This window comes from Pituophis catenifer, unplaced genomic scaffold (genome assembly GCF_029215685.1).
Source record: "Pituophis catenifer annectens isolate HBS135680 unplaced genomic scaffold, rPitCat1.0.hap2 SCAF_15, whole genome shotgun sequence".
Lineage (NCBI taxonomy): Eukaryota > Metazoa > Chordata > Lepidosauria > Squamata > Colubridae > Pituophis > Pituophis catenifer.
Genome location: NW_027256895.1, coordinates 530,232 through 544,400, shown reverse-complemented (window position 1 = coordinate 544,400; position 14,169 = coordinate 530,232). Strand labels below are relative to the sequence as shown.

Genomic DNA, 14,169 nt, shown 5'->3' with positions numbered 1-14,169 from the left:
GAATGTGAGGAGGAAGAGAAGGAAGGCGGCTGAGATTTCTGCTGCTGGAGGAAGACTTTCTCAAGCAAGCTGCCCCCCCTGGAATTAACTCCTGAAAGGATCCTTTGGCCTGAGACCTCCAGTGGGCATCAGCGGCCAGGTGTGGGGGGGTGTCTGGTTCTTCTGCGGCAGAAGAGAGCCAAGCCCCCTCCCCTTGGTGTTCGGGGCAGCCGCAGGTGGTCCTTGGGACAGGCATCTGGGCAGAAGGGGCCTTTCCTGCTTGGCCCCCAAGGCAGGGCCCTTTTGCTCTGGTCTGCCCAAGAGGGATGCAGAGTGGCTGCCCCCCTGGGCTGACAGCCCCCCCGGCTTCACCCTCCACTTGGCTCCCCCACCATGGACCCTGGAAACGACCCCCTCCTCTTTGCCGACGTCCGCCTGTGCGGCTACCTTCGCAAGCAGAAATCCCGCCGCCGTCGCTACTTCGTGCTGCGCTGTGGGGGAGAGCGAGGCCCCCCCCGACTGGAGTATTATGAGAACGAGAAGAAATTCCGGGCCGGGGGACTCTGCTCGCGCCCCAAGAAGACCCTCCTCCTCGAAGGCATGCTGACCATCAACAAGCGTGCGGATGCCCGGCACCAGCACCTGATCGTCCTCTGTGGGCGCGAGGGCACCTTTGGTGTGGCCGCAGAGAGCGCCGAGGAGCAGCAGGCATGGTACCTGGCCATGGTGGAGCTGCAAGGCAAAGGTGAGTCTGGGGGCAGCGGGGTGGGGGGCCAGTTGAAAGAGCCAGAGTTGTCTTCTGGGGGAGACCGAGGGTTGCAGCACCCATCAGCCCTCCAGCCCAGCTTTAGCCATGCCAACCGGGAATGAGGGGCATTGTGGTTGAGCCTCAGCCAAACCCGATTCAGGTTCCGTGCCAGCCGGGCTCCATCCGGGGATCGCTTCTGAAGAAGCAAGCGATTGATGGGGATCTTCCCCTCCTGGAAGGGGGTCTGTGCTCATGGCCAGGATGCTCCCCACATCTTCAGCTGGTTCTGAGCCCAAGTGTCCACCTATTGCAGACTGGCTTGGTTGCACTGCTGCCTCATTCCTGCCCCCTCTGGAGGCCCTCTGAGGAGGGCTGATCCCAGGAGCCCCCCCCCGCCCGATACTGGTGGCTGCGGCATGGTTGGAGTGCATGTGGGGAGGCAGAGCACCAGGGCTGTTGGGCTACAGATATGGGAACCCAGAGCCCATCGTTCCCCATCAGGCTCCTGGTTTTACTTGGCTTCCCTCCCGGCCCTTCCTCACCAAGGGGACCGGTCCAGACTATCCGGCTGGCCTCAGTGCTGGGAAACTCTCCCCCCCTCCATGCCCTCCTCCAGCTTCCAGCTTGTCTGGGGCGAATCTCTTCCAGCTGCCTCTGGAGTGCCAGTCTCTTCCCCCATCCTGGGCCCCCCAAGGCCCCCCCCCCGCTTATAATTCAGGGGAGCCTCCCAGCAGTCTCGCCCCATCGTCTGCCCCTCCCCTGAGTGTGGGGCATCCAGTTGTCAGCTGTGGGACCGGAGGCCCCTGGGGATCCCCGACCCCTTGGGAGACCCCAAAGCCCTCCCGTGGAGGCCTTGAATAACACAGTTATTTGGGGAATGTCTGAGAAATACTAGCGAAGGCTGCCGCGTCCCCACCGCGAAGGGCCACTTTGCTTCCTTTCTGCCTGCCTCGGGCGCTGGGTTGGCCGGTGGTGGAGCCGCCGCCTGGGGAGAAGCTCGGCACACAGAGGCTGGAGAGCAAAGGTCCCTTCCAGACCTTTGGGTGAGTCGGCTCCGTGCCCGAGTTGCTGCCGTGCGCCACCACCGAGGCCCGGCGTGCTCTTGAGGAGGAACTGGCACTGCTTCCATGGCCAGGCTTGGAAGAGGCCCAGGTGCTCGGCCTGCCAGTGGCAGGCCGGCTGTGGGGAGGAGCGGGCGGGACCTGGACTTCGCTCTAGGGGAGGCTGGGCTGCTGCTGGCCATCGAGTCGGAGTCCTCCCTCGGCCGGCCGCAGCTTCCGTCTTGGTTCTCTGGCCAGCAGCCATCCGCCCACTCTTGCTGGTGTGTGTGTGTGTGTGTGTGTGTGTGTGTGTGTGTGTGTGTGTGTGGCACATGTGCATACAGGTAGGGCTCAGTACAGAGTGTTCTATTCTGGGAGGGCAGGGGAGGGGAGGGAGGGGCAGGGCAGAGTCTCCTAGCAGCTCCCAGAGTGTGTGGCGTGTGGCGAAGATGCTTCCCCAGGGCCACCTAGGGCCCCCTTACGGCTCCCCCCTGCCCTGCTGCTTCCTGGAACCAGCTCTGTTGCTTCCCAGGCAGGGATCCAGCCCTGGGGTCTCCCTGGCAACCGTCCCTCCCCCTTCCTCCAGGTGATGGAAGGGATTGCTTGCTCCCCTGACCTCCCCTCCCCCCCAGTGTTGCTTCTCCCTTTCTTGGATGGGGGAGGGGCGTCTGCTCCGGCTCCCTTCCCCAGGCTTCCTCCTGCAGCCATGCAGAGTCTGGATCCCATCTGGTGCTTCCTCTGGCTGGGTTGGCCGGGCATGGAGAAGACATGGGGTGTTCATCCCCCCCGCAGCCTAAGAGAGACCCCCCTCCCCATGTCTACCTGCCGTGGGCCCCCCTCTCATGCAAGCCTTTGCTCCTTGTAGGAACAGCCCCCTCGGAGGGGCACGGTGTGGCTGCCCAGCCCGGCCCAGCATTCAAAGAAGTCTGGCAGGTGAGCCTGCGCCCCCGGGGCCTGGGCCACTCCCGGAACCTGGCGGGCGTCTACCTGCTGTGCCTGACTGAGAGGACGGTCAGTTTCGTGAGGCTGAACTCGGACGAGGCCGCCGTGGTCCTGCAGCTGCTCAACATCCGGCGCTGCGGCCACTCGGAAAACTACTTCTTCATGGAGGTGGGGCGCTCGGCGGCCACGGGACCCGGGGAGCTCTGGATGCAGGTGGAGGACCTGGTGGTCGCCCAGAACATGCACGAGACCATCCTGGAGGCCATGAAGGCCCTCAGTGAAGACTTCCGGGGCCCCGGCAGGGGTCAGGCGCTGCCTTCCACGCCCATCCTGGTGCCTGCGCGCCGGCAGCCCCAGGGCAACCCTCTCCCTGGCCAAGGGGCCTTCCTGTGGAGGAGCCGCCCCGAGGGGGGGACGCCTTCTTTGGGTTGGAGCCCCGCGACCCCAGGGCAAAAGAAGCCAGCGGCCAGGAAGCCGGACTCCTTGAGTGACTACAGTGCCATGTCGTCTGACGAAGGTGGCTCCAGCCCGGGGGAGCTGCGCCCCCCAAGCACACCCGACCTCCTGAGCACCATGGTGGTGGATGGGGAGCTAGACTACATCAGCATGGGCCAGCGGGCCTCCCTCGACGGAGCCGGCCTACCAAAGTGGCCCTCAGAAGGCGTGGCCGTCAAGCGGGCATCTCTGCCTCCGCTAGTGCTGGGCAAGGGCACCCCTGGCCTCCTGCGCCGCAGGCAGAGCGCCAATCCTGCCGCGGTTTCAGCAAGCTACCCCGAAGGACTGAACCTCCATGGCGTGGACCCTGGGTACATGGCCATGCTGCCAGGAGCGGCCCTGGGCCCCGAGGAGCAGGACTATGTCCCCATGACACCCAGCAGCGTCTCTCCCCCCCGGGAAAGCGGGGGCTACATGCTGATGTCCCCCAGCAGGAGCTGCTCCCCGGACGGGATGGGCCAATGGGCCGTGGGGGGTGGGGAGAGCAAGTCTCCGGCCAGCGAATACATGAACATGTCCCCAGCTGGGCAGGCAGCCCCCGACACCCCCTCGGAGTACTTGTTGCTGCCCCTCCTGGGCCCCCCTCCGGTCTTCTCCCCGCCACACTCCTCCAGGCGTGGCCCCAGAGCCCCCTGGCACCCCGCAGTCCCTCGGCGTCTCTCCTGCTCCTCGTCCACCAGCTCAGAGAGCCTGGAAGAGGCTGCCCGCTACCCCCTCAGCCTGTTTGCTGACCTGCCCGGAGGTGCCAAGGGAGCTGCATCTTGCTCGGGAGCCAACTACGTCAACCTGGCGCTCCGAGTGATGCCAGCAGACGCCAGTCAGGTGCCAGTGCCCAATAACTCAACTGAGGTGCTGCCTGGCCCCCCATTTGCGAGTTGCCACTGCGAGGCCGAGGGGAACACCGCCCCACTGGACTCGGACCCAAGGGAGAGTGGGCTGAATTACATCGACCTGGACCTGGCCAGAGAGGCTGTCCCGGACCTGGCCCGCCCTCTGCGTCCGTCTACCGGCCCCAGCCAGGCGGGACCACCCCACAGCTATGCCAGCATTGACTTCCAGCGCCTGGGGGAGCTGCCAGGGCCGGAGGCAAGCCCCAAGGGGCCTCCAGGTAAGGGGGGGCTTGGGCTGCAGCTGCTGACCGGCAGCACCTCGTAGTTTGACCTGGATTGAAGTCTCTGGGCAGCCGGTTGTGTTGGCTGAAGAGGCTTCCCTGGCTTTGGGCACCCCACCCCACAAGCCATCTGGGGGGAAACCGAGGGAGCCAGACCCCTTCACACAGCCCCCTCTTCTGGTTGGCCAAGGCGGTCGGGGGGGTGGGGCAGATGCTGCCTTCTTCTAAATTTACCCTCCCAGCAGAAGAGGCTTTCTCAGGCTGGGATTGGGGTGAGTTGAGAGCAACTGTTTTAGGATGGGCATCAACCGGCCTGTCCAGCTGTTAGGAAACAGCTGGGGGTAGGCAAAAGGCAGGGAGCTCCTTCCAGAGGTTGGGCTGGTGGGGCAGGTGTGCCAAACGGGGGGGGGACCCCAGAGAGCACTCCGTGCCCTCCGCCCTCCTGTGGGGTCCTCATTCTGAGCTGGGGGGCCATTTAATGTTCCGCTGCGCACTGAAGACCCTGTTGTTCCACCAGGCAGGGCTGTCAATATAATAATTTTAAATTGGGGTATTTTAATTTTTGGGGTTTTAAATCGGCCAAATCTATTTAATTATTTTAATTTTTAATTATTGTTGTGTCTTGTGTTTTTAAATTGGCTGTACACCGCCCTGAGTCCTTCGGGAGAAGGGCGGTATAGAAATAAAATTATTATTATTATTATTATTAATGGCCCCATTTCCACTTGGTCTCTCTCTCTCTCTCCCCCTCTCTGCTTCCTCCTCGTGATTCAGCCCATCTTCCCTCTGGCATCCATTTTTCTTAAGGTGGGGGTGTTTCAGGGATGCCCGCATTGCCCACAAAGTCCCCTCTTGTGAAGGGGAAGGGGAAGCTTCAGGCTGGGTCCAGAGAGGGTGCCCTCCTGATCGCTTTTCTCAGGTGGGGTGGGGGCTCTCTCCGGTCTCCCTTGGCAAGCCTCTCCTGTCCCCACCCCCACTTGGGACTCTTCCCACTGTGGCAGCTGTGATGCTGCTTCCAAATTGGGAGCTGAGCTGGAGGGGGGCTTGTCCCTTTTGCTGAGCCCTCACGGCAGAGGTGGCTCCCCTGGGCACTGCTGGCGGGTCAGTCTGGGGGACGATGGGCTAGTGAAGCTGGGGCCGGACACCCTGCCCACCTTTCCTTGTGGGGTACTCAGAAATTCCCAGCTGCTCACTTTTAGGAGAAAACCCGTTTCTGAAACCATCCTTCTGGTTGTTTTGAGCCAGGCCTGTGCAAAATGCCCTCTGAGGGCATGCAGAGTGCCTCACCTGAGCTATGGGCATTTCCCAGTTGTTCTTCCAGATGTTGTGGTTTTGTAGGGAATGTGGGGCGCAGGCATTTTCTTGGACGACTGCAGCTGGTTCCACGCACTGCCCCAGATATATTTGGGGGCTGCTGCAGTCCACATCGCCCCATATTTACATTATTTGAGCAGAGGGGGGAGGGCAGTGAGCAAGCTCCTCTAGCAATTCCCATTTTGCTTTCTGTCTTGTTCTGGAGTGTGGTCAGACTTGGGGGTCCCTGGCATCCAGTCTTGTCCACCTCTGCATATGCACAGTTCTGGGGAGGGTCTCTGGGGGGCATCTTTGCTGGGAGTCCCAGCCTTTCTGAGTGTGAGCGAGGGGTTAGTTTTCATGTTTTAACTTTCTTTATTTGTTCAATAATTGCCCAATGCTTTGATGTTTTTAATTATTTTATGTCAGTATTTATGGCATTGGAAGCTGCCCAGATTCACTTTATAGTGAGATGGTGACCCCTAAATTAAAAAATAATAAAATGCAATAATAAAATAAAATAAAAATAAAATGATTATAATAAAATAAAATATAAATAAATAAAAATAACATTAAAAACTTTATTCCTTCTTTCCTTCTAGAACTCTGACTTTCTGCGGGAGCTCCAAGGCATTTCGGCATCGGATGGCCTCCCTCTCCTCTCCCTCGGGGGCGGGACAAGCCGTTTCTCCCTTCTGCCCCCCCCCATCCTGGCCCTCTGCCCATGCCCATACACGAGAGAGAGACTGGGGAGGGGTGGGCAAAGAGGGGGAAGACCCCCAAAGCCCTTCTTGCTGGGAATGAGGGAAAGGAATGGATTTGACCCTCGGTGTGGCTTTGTGCCTTGGGACCCCCCTCCCCCTCCCCTCAGACTTGTAACCTCGGTCCACCCCTCCCTCCTCCCCAAATGTCAGCTGCATTCCTCCTTCCCAGCCTTCCCATACAAGGCTGGTTGCCCCTCCCCCCTTTTGCTGCTGCTGCTGCTGCATTTTGCACAGGCCTGGCCCCACCAGTGTCTTCGGTGGGTGCAGCCTCCCCCCTCCTGCAGAGACCCCCGTTGTCTGGGCTGGCCAAAGAAACTCTGCTCCGTTCTGTGCCCGCTTTCTGGCCTTTAAAATAAAGACCATTTTAAGTATGGAAGAAAAAGGCGGGACTCTTGTTTTCTTCCAACCCACCCCCACCAAAATTGGGTAAAAGCTCCTTATTGACCCTCTGTGCAGACCCCCCCCTCCCTTGAGGGTGGCTGGGAGCCAAGCAGACAGCTGTTTGCACCCAGAGCCTCCCTGTGGCACTTGGGGGGTCTGGCAGAATCTCCTGGGAGCCAGGGAAGGGGCAACGGCTGGCTGATGGCAGCTCTTCTGCCATGCGGGGGAGCAGCAGGGCAAATGGCCAGCAAGATCTGGGGATTTCTGCTGGGAATGGTCAGTTTTAGGTGTGTGTGTGTGACAAAATGACCTCCATTTCAAGGACTGTCTTCTGGGGGGGAGAGGGGGGCTGCCGTCTCTTGCAAAGGCCGGGCATCTCTCTAAGGGCTGCTGTGGCCGGATCCCCTTGCCCTCCTGAGGGCAGCTGCTTTGGGGCTTCTTGGAACTCTGCACGGGCACCGCTGCCTATTGTGCCCACCGTCAGTCGCTCCCACCCTTCGGATGAGTCTGTGCCAGGCACCCCTGGGGAGCCCCTGGGCAGGGCAGCCTCGGCTTCCTGGCATCCCTACGGGACCCCTCCCTAGAGGGAAGAGAGAAGGGCCCAGATGGGCCCCCATTTGGAAAGCCCGTCTCCCCTTTGTCCAGGGGCCACAAGAGCAGCCCGGGAGCCTCATTTGCTCTCCTTGGTGAGGGTCCCCGGCCAGACTTTCCCAAACAGCAGATTCAGCCCTTTCCCTCGTCCATGGGGGAGCTGGGCCCGTTCCCCGCCCCATCCCCTGGGGCAACCCCAAAACTACCCCAGGAGAGAGCAGGGGGATGCCTGGAATTCACACAGGAAAATGTCCACCATCTGATTCCAGAAAGGCAGTCCTCAACTTACAACTATTCGCTTAGTGACATTGTAAAAAAAAAACTTACGACCAGTTTTCACACTTACGACTGTTGCAGCATCCCCACGTTCACGTGATTACAGTTCAGATGCTTAGCAACTGACTCACACTTATGACGACTGCAAGTGTCCCGGGGTCTTTTGCGACCTTCCGGCAAGCAGCGTCCATAGGGAAGCCGGATTCACCTCACAGCTTCTACAACTGCAGGGATTCACTTAACAACTATGGCAAGAAAGGTCGCAAAATTGGGCAGAACTCACCTAACGACTGTCTCACCTGGCAACACATTTTAGCCTCAGTTGTGGCGAGTCGAGGACAACCTGTAAACGTTTTAGCGCAGGGATCTCCAACCTTTATGCCTGGAGGACTTCAACTCCCATAATTCCCCAGCCAGCAAAGGAACTCTGGGAGTTGAAGTCCTCCAGGCTTAAAATGGCCAAGGTTGGAGACCCCTGCTTAAGCGGAAAGAAGGGCTGGAGTTCCCACAGTCACTCAGGCGGGAGCAGGCGCTGGTGGTTCCCAGCCGGCCCCCTCGGCCTCACTCGCTGTGTGCCCCCCCCCCACTGCAGCCCTCAAGAGTGACAGGAGGCCAGAGGTCCCTGGAGATGGAGGGCCCGCCTCCCTCGTTGCCCAGTGACCACCCTGGGGTTCCGGAAGGCGGCTGAGGCCGGCGGCTGGAGGCTCTGCGTGGGCACCCATGGGGCGAGCGGCAGGGTGGGCTGTGGGGCTCCTGATGAACTGCACTCTGTGGCGCCTCGGCTGGTCGCAGCGGCCCGGCTGGTACTACGGGGGTCTGGAGGCCCCCTTTGGGAAGACCCTCGACCCCTCCCAGATGCCCGGGGGCTTTGCCCTCAGTAGCCAGGCCCTGCTCTGGTACGCCTACTGGCTGATCATCAGCATGCTGGGTGTGATTGCCGTCTCCTCCATCGGCCTCTTTCTCCAACAGTTTCTTCGTGCCCAGCAGGTGAGGCCCTGGCGGAGAGGAGTGTCCCCCCAACCCCATGGCATCCATCCCCTGGCCTAGAAGTCCTGGGCAGGGTCCCCAGCCGCACCCTTGCCTTTGCCCAGGCCTTTCCTGCACCGAGCCCCCCCGTGCGAGTAGGAGCCTCCCCTCCAACCTAGAAAGGGGGAACTGAGCAGCCTTGCTTAGGCGGGATTCAGTTCAGGCCCCCAAGAAGTTAAGGGGCTCCCCAAACCTCCCGCCTCTTCAGCTCTTGCAGCATTCAAAGCAAAATTAGCTGGCGGAACTCCCTGCCACATGAGCCTCTCTCAAATCCCTTTGCATTTCTCTCTCTCCCGGTCAAATTTCTGGGCTGGCTTCTTTTGCAAATTTAAAAGGGGCCCATCAAACCATGATTAGGACATTGGTACATGGCACTTCCTGCCCCCCCTAAATCCTTGCCGCCGCCTGGAGAAAATTATAAAGGTTTTGAGGCAGGCCAGGCAAGGGCCCTAGGGATCTTGGGGGAGGGGGCTCCGAAGGGCAGGGCCAGCCCTTCCTCAGCCCCAGCCTCCTCTTCCTCAGAATCAAGGGAAGGAGGAGACGACAGCCCGGCGAGTAGACCCAGAAGAAGCGGCCTTGATGGAAGCACTGCACCTGTTGGATGCCGTGATGGAGAAGACCTGGCGCCACCTGCACAGGCTGGAGAGCCGGCGGAGGAGCCGCAGAGGGACGTAGTCTCCGGGCCCCATGGAATAAAGAGGCCCTGGGACACCGCTTGCCCCACGGCTCTTTTCTCCCCCACCCCTTCCAAAGGGGGCCACCTCCCCCCTCCCCCCCACCCTCGCCAATAGCGGCCACGTGGGCGGGGGGGTGCAGCCCCTGGGTCTGGGGCCTGGGTCTCCAGCAAGCAGGAAAGGGGGTCAACTTACGAGGGTCCTGAATCCATGGGGCAGAAGGAAGGCGGCAGCGAGACCTCGGTTTGCAAGGAGCCCCAGCTGGGGGTCTTTCTCTCACCCTCATCTGACTTTAAAGGGGGAGCAACTCCTGGGGTGACTTTTGGGGGGCTGTTCAGGGACCCACGGCTAATTCCCAGGCGCTTGTGGGGTTCCCCAAGGTTTAAATGAATCTGCAGTGGGGCCACGGGGGAAAAGAGTAGGAAGGGGGGGTAGGGCCCCCACAAAGCTATCTGAGAATGGGGGGGGCGTGGCCAGAGCTGCAACGTGGCTGGGCCCAGAATGGCTGCAAATGGGATGTGCCCTCCCCAGAGCCTTCCGTAGGCAGAGCCCCCCACAATAGTGGGGAGGGAGACCTGGCCCCATGGCTGGGCCAGGCCAGGCCAAAGTCCAGTTCACGGGAGTCCGGCCCGAATGTCTCCTGGGAGAAGAGCAAAGACCTGAAAGGATGAAATTTAACTTTATTCTGTCCGTGAAGCCTAGGAGGCGGCTCAGTTCCCCAAATCAGATGGCCAACCGTGGCAACTTTTAAGACTTGTGGACTTCAACTCCCAGAATTTCCCAGCCAGCATAGCTGGCTTCTGGGAGTTGAAGTCCACAAGTCTTAAAGTTGCCACGGTTGGACACATAACAGAAAGTGTGTGTGTGTGTGTGTGTGTGTGTGTCCCCGTCCCAGGGGCTCTTAAGGGCCCCCCCGCTCGGCCCCACTGTCAGCCTGGGGTCCAGCTTGTGCTGCTGCTGGCAGCTCCAGAAGGGCAGAGACGGCCTGCAGCTCCTCGCTGGAGAACCAGCGTCTCCTGGTGCAGAGGCTGGGAGCGGGAGGGCTCTCCCGGGGGGCCATGATGGGGGCCGGGGTGTCCAAATGCAGCCGGTGGAGGACCTGGAGGGAGAAAGGCAGGGGAGAGCTGCCCCACAGCCCTTTCTTCGGGCCAGGCAGCCCCATTACAGTTTGGGGAATTGGGCACAGCGGAGCTGCGGTGGGCTCAGTGTTACCCCCTCCCCTCCGTGTTGTTTGCAAAGCCCCCTCCCCAGCAATTGGTGCCTTCCTTGGCCCTGTTTGCTGCCCCCTTCTAAGCCCCCGCTGCCCCTACCCCCATGGGACCTACTTCCAGAGAGCAACAGGACAGCCAGTTGTAGATCCGGTATCCGGGGGGCTGGGTGGGGTCTGTGTAGAAGCAGCTGCTGCAGTCCAGGAAGGGCGGGGGTCCTTGCAAGGAAACAGGGTGGGGAGATCATCTCAGAGGGGGTTTCAAACTGGGCCTCTTGGAGACAGCTGTGTGTGTGGGTGGGGGGGGGATTCTTCCAAATGCTGGCTGGGGAATGCTGGGAGTTGGCCCATCCATCTTCAAGTGGCCCAATCTGCAAAACCTCACCTTAGGTGGAGAGGGGGAAGGCTCTGGGACCCCTGCCCCTTCCTAGCAGAGGAAAGCCCCCTCCCTTCCTCTACTGAGAGCCCAAAGGAGCAGAGGTACCACCCTGTTAATTGCAATGGGTCAACTGCTCCTCCCCAGCGGAGGCACCTGTGCCAGGGGCTGCCACCTCCCGTCTCCACCAGGCCAAGTCTTCTCCCCTGTTGCAGCAGGAGGACCCCATACAGTTGTCCCTCCCCAGAATCCCCCCCTGCCCCCCCACCACTCACCCGCTTCCCATGCTGGGCCTTCTGGAGGGGGGTGCTGGGAGCAGCGGGTGCAGCCCAAGATAGCCGAGTAGAAGGGCTGGAAGGACGGATGGCAGAGGGTCCGGCAGGAGCCCAGGCAGCGTGAAAGGCGAACCAGACCCAGGTCAGGCTGGCAAATGGGGGAAAGGAAGTGCTGGCTGCTCTCCTCCCCCCCCCCCCGGAACCCCATGTCTGAGACTGCAGTGGGAGGCTGGGCCTGGTCAGCCCCACAGACCTTCAAGGAAAGGGGCACCAGAGGGCAGGGTCCAGCCTGCCCACTCACAGTCACTTGTTCTCTCTCTCTCACACGCAGAGACCCGTGGCACACAGGGTCTTCCCCTTCTCCCTGCTGCCCACTGATAAAACAAGGTGCAGCCCCCCACCTTTGCACTCCACACATCCCAGCCCAGCTGCCGTCCCCAAACAACAACCCTGTGATGTAGACCCCGCTGGGAGAGAGTTTTCTATGCAGGGAAAGCGCTGGAGGCTGCTGGGGACAACAGTGAAGCCGAAGGGGCTTTTTGTGAGGTGTCCATGGGGGACCCTTGTGCTATGCCCCCAAACCTGGTTCCTTGGATCAGCCTCTGCCCCACTGCCCCTCCAGGCCACCTGCTCAGCCTGAGTCCTGCAAAGGACCACGGGCGGGAGGCTGCCCACTGCAGCAGGGCTGGCTCCTGGCACCTCAGACAAGAAGGCGGGCAGGGCATCCCCTCCTTGCCACCCTCCCCTGCTGTGGCTGATCTGCTTTTCCATGGCGGGGTGCGGGGGGAGAGGAAGCTGATGCAGAAGGCAGGACCAGAATGAGGCATTTTGGGGAAGGATCAGCAGAGGATGGCAGTTCCTTGGCCCTGGCACTGTGTGGGCAAAACCCTCCCTCCGGCTAGGGTGAGCACAGACCCTGTGGGCCTTGCCAAGCTCCCCATTCTGGCCTAAGTGCCAGTTTCCTTGCCCCTCCCCGCGGCCCCCATCTTATCCTCCCCTTGATCCAGCCTGACTGAGACCCCAGAAGCCCCCCAGCCCCAGAGCGCTTCCAGGTCACAAACACCCAGCTCGCCCTGAGCCCCACTCACCAGCTCCCACACTCTGCCACGCCGGATCCCTTCCTGCCAGGGGTGGGTCCCTTGTCTGGGTTGAGGGAGCTCCTGTCACCTCCTCCTCTTCCTCTTCCTCTCCCCGGCCCCAGAGTTCCTCAAACATTTTTGCAAGTCTGCAGAAGAGCAGCAGGGATTCCCAGAGTTTCCTGCAAAGAGATTTCTGGGGTGGGGTGGGCCCCTTGGAGGGCAAGCAGGAAGGAGGGTTCGGCAAGGGGGCCCACACAACCAGGGGTGCATCCAGGGACTGCAGGGGCCCTTCCCTCGGGGGGGGGAGCGGCAGCCCCCATCCAGAGCTCCAGCCTGTTTCCACACCCACTCAGACACACCGACTGTGGCCCAAGAAGCAGCAGCTCAGCTCTCCCTGGTCAAAGGAGAATCACTGGTGGACAAGCACATTTCCTTATCAACTTACTCCTCTAGAAGAAGTGGCTTTATTGATGTTTTTATTAAAGATTAATTTTCCTTTTAGACCAGGGGTGTCCAACCCTGGCCACGTTTTGTGGACTTCAACTCCCAGAATTCTCCAGCCAGAGTCGGAGTTGAGAAGTCTTAACGTGGTCATGGTTGGACAACCCTGGTTTAGACTATCCAGGGCAAATTCAGAAGAAAAATAGACGGTCCTTTAACTGAAATCTACATTTTAATGAGCAGTAGCTCCCCTCGGGTCCTGGGGCGCCCTCCCCCTCCGCAAGAGACTCTTTAGGGATCGTCTCCGTCCCCCAGGAAGGGCAGCTCCCCAGAAGGAAGCATGGAGAGGCCACCAGGAGGCGGCTGCCCCCCCCCAGCAGCAGATCCCAAGTGTAGCGACCCCCTTTTCAGGCCTCCTCCAGGAAGGCGCCGGAGGGCAGGAGGGGTGTATGTCTGGGGGGGGGGAGGCGGCTATTCATCCTGACCAGCAGCGCATCCACGAAAGGATGTTGCCGCCTCGTGGCAGGGAGTTCCACGCACCCCGCGTCCAATATCTTCAACGATGCTTTCCGGGCCCTCTTCCCGGACGCAGCCCCCGCCGCCTTCCCACGAGGCAGGAGCGTCTCTGCCCGGCTCGCCGTCCGTCTCGGGGCGAAGAGCGACCTGCAACTCCCCGCTTTCTCTGGCGCCCACCGCGCAGGACGGAGCAAGCGCGCCCCGCCGTCGCGAGAGTCGGAGCGGAGCCCCGGGAGTTCGCCCCCGCGGCCCCCGCGCAGCCAGTTCCGAGGCCGCCGAAGCCCCCCGGCCGGTCGGGGACCCGCAGCGCTTCCGAAGGCGGCCCGAAGGGGAAAGGAGCTCGGTCCCCCGCGGCCCCCGGGTCCCTTGCCAAGCGCCAGGAGGTCAGCGGGGCCCGTGGCCAAACGCGCGCACCCAACCTCGGGCGCCTCACCACGGGCTCTGCCGGACAGCCGCGCTTCTCCGCCCTCGACGGCCCCAGGGCCGCCCACTCCGTCCGACGGCAGCGGGCAGGAACCGGCGGGGCCTCCCCCCTACACAGCCCCCTCCCCACCCCGCCACGGCCCGAGCCCCCCGCCCCTCCCGTCGGCTGGGCTTGTGCGCGACTTCGGGCCCTTGATTGATGCGGGCTCCGGGGCTGATCTCCGGCCAAGGCAGCCCGAAGGGAACGCCTGTCCGGCGGGGATGGACTAGAAGACCTCCAGGGACCCTCCCGACGCCCTTGTGCCGTATTCGGAGCCGGATCTCAGCCGCGCGTCTCCGGCTGACTCGTCGGGCAGCGGGACCGGGGGGGGGAAGGGGGGGGGAAACGCCTCCCGTCAATCACGATCGGTTTCCCTCCGCGGCCCCGCCCCTAAATTAGCGCAGCGGAGCAGCCGGACACGCCCCCGCCAGGTTTCTCTCCCAGTAGCCCCGCCCCCTTTCCCCAGGAGGAGGAGCTCGGTATCCCGTCAGG

The 14,169-nt window shown here is 61.6% G+C and overlaps 2 protein-coding genes across 2 annotated transcripts; one reads left to right on the top strand and one right to left on the bottom strand.

The window, feature by feature from the left end:
- The first annotated feature begins 305 nt into the window (after positions 1-305).
- LOC139324898 (insulin receptor substrate 1-like) lies at positions 306-6,824 on the top strand. The gene is given in 4 exon segments (XM_070954660.1): positions 306-338; positions 340-724; positions 2,633-4,312; positions 6,211-6,824. Coding segments are annotated over 4 exon segments (2,106 nt in total). The 3' UTR covers positions 6,219-6,824.
- Positions 6,825-9,987: 3,163 nt separating this feature from the next.
- Positions 9,988-13,181, bottom strand: SAP25 (Sin3A associated protein 25). Its single transcript, XM_070954757.1, has 4 exons — positions 12,267-13,181; positions 11,179-11,298; positions 10,646-10,746; positions 9,988-10,419 (listed from the first exon to the last, which is right to left on the bottom strand). The coding sequence occupies exons 1-4, from the start codon at positions 12,391-12,393 to the stop codon at positions 10,222-10,224; spliced, it is 546 nt and encodes a 181-aa protein (XP_070810858.1). The 5' UTR covers positions 12,394-13,181; the 3' UTR covers positions 9,988-10,221.
- Between the last annotated feature and the right edge of the window lie 988 nt (positions 13,182-14,169).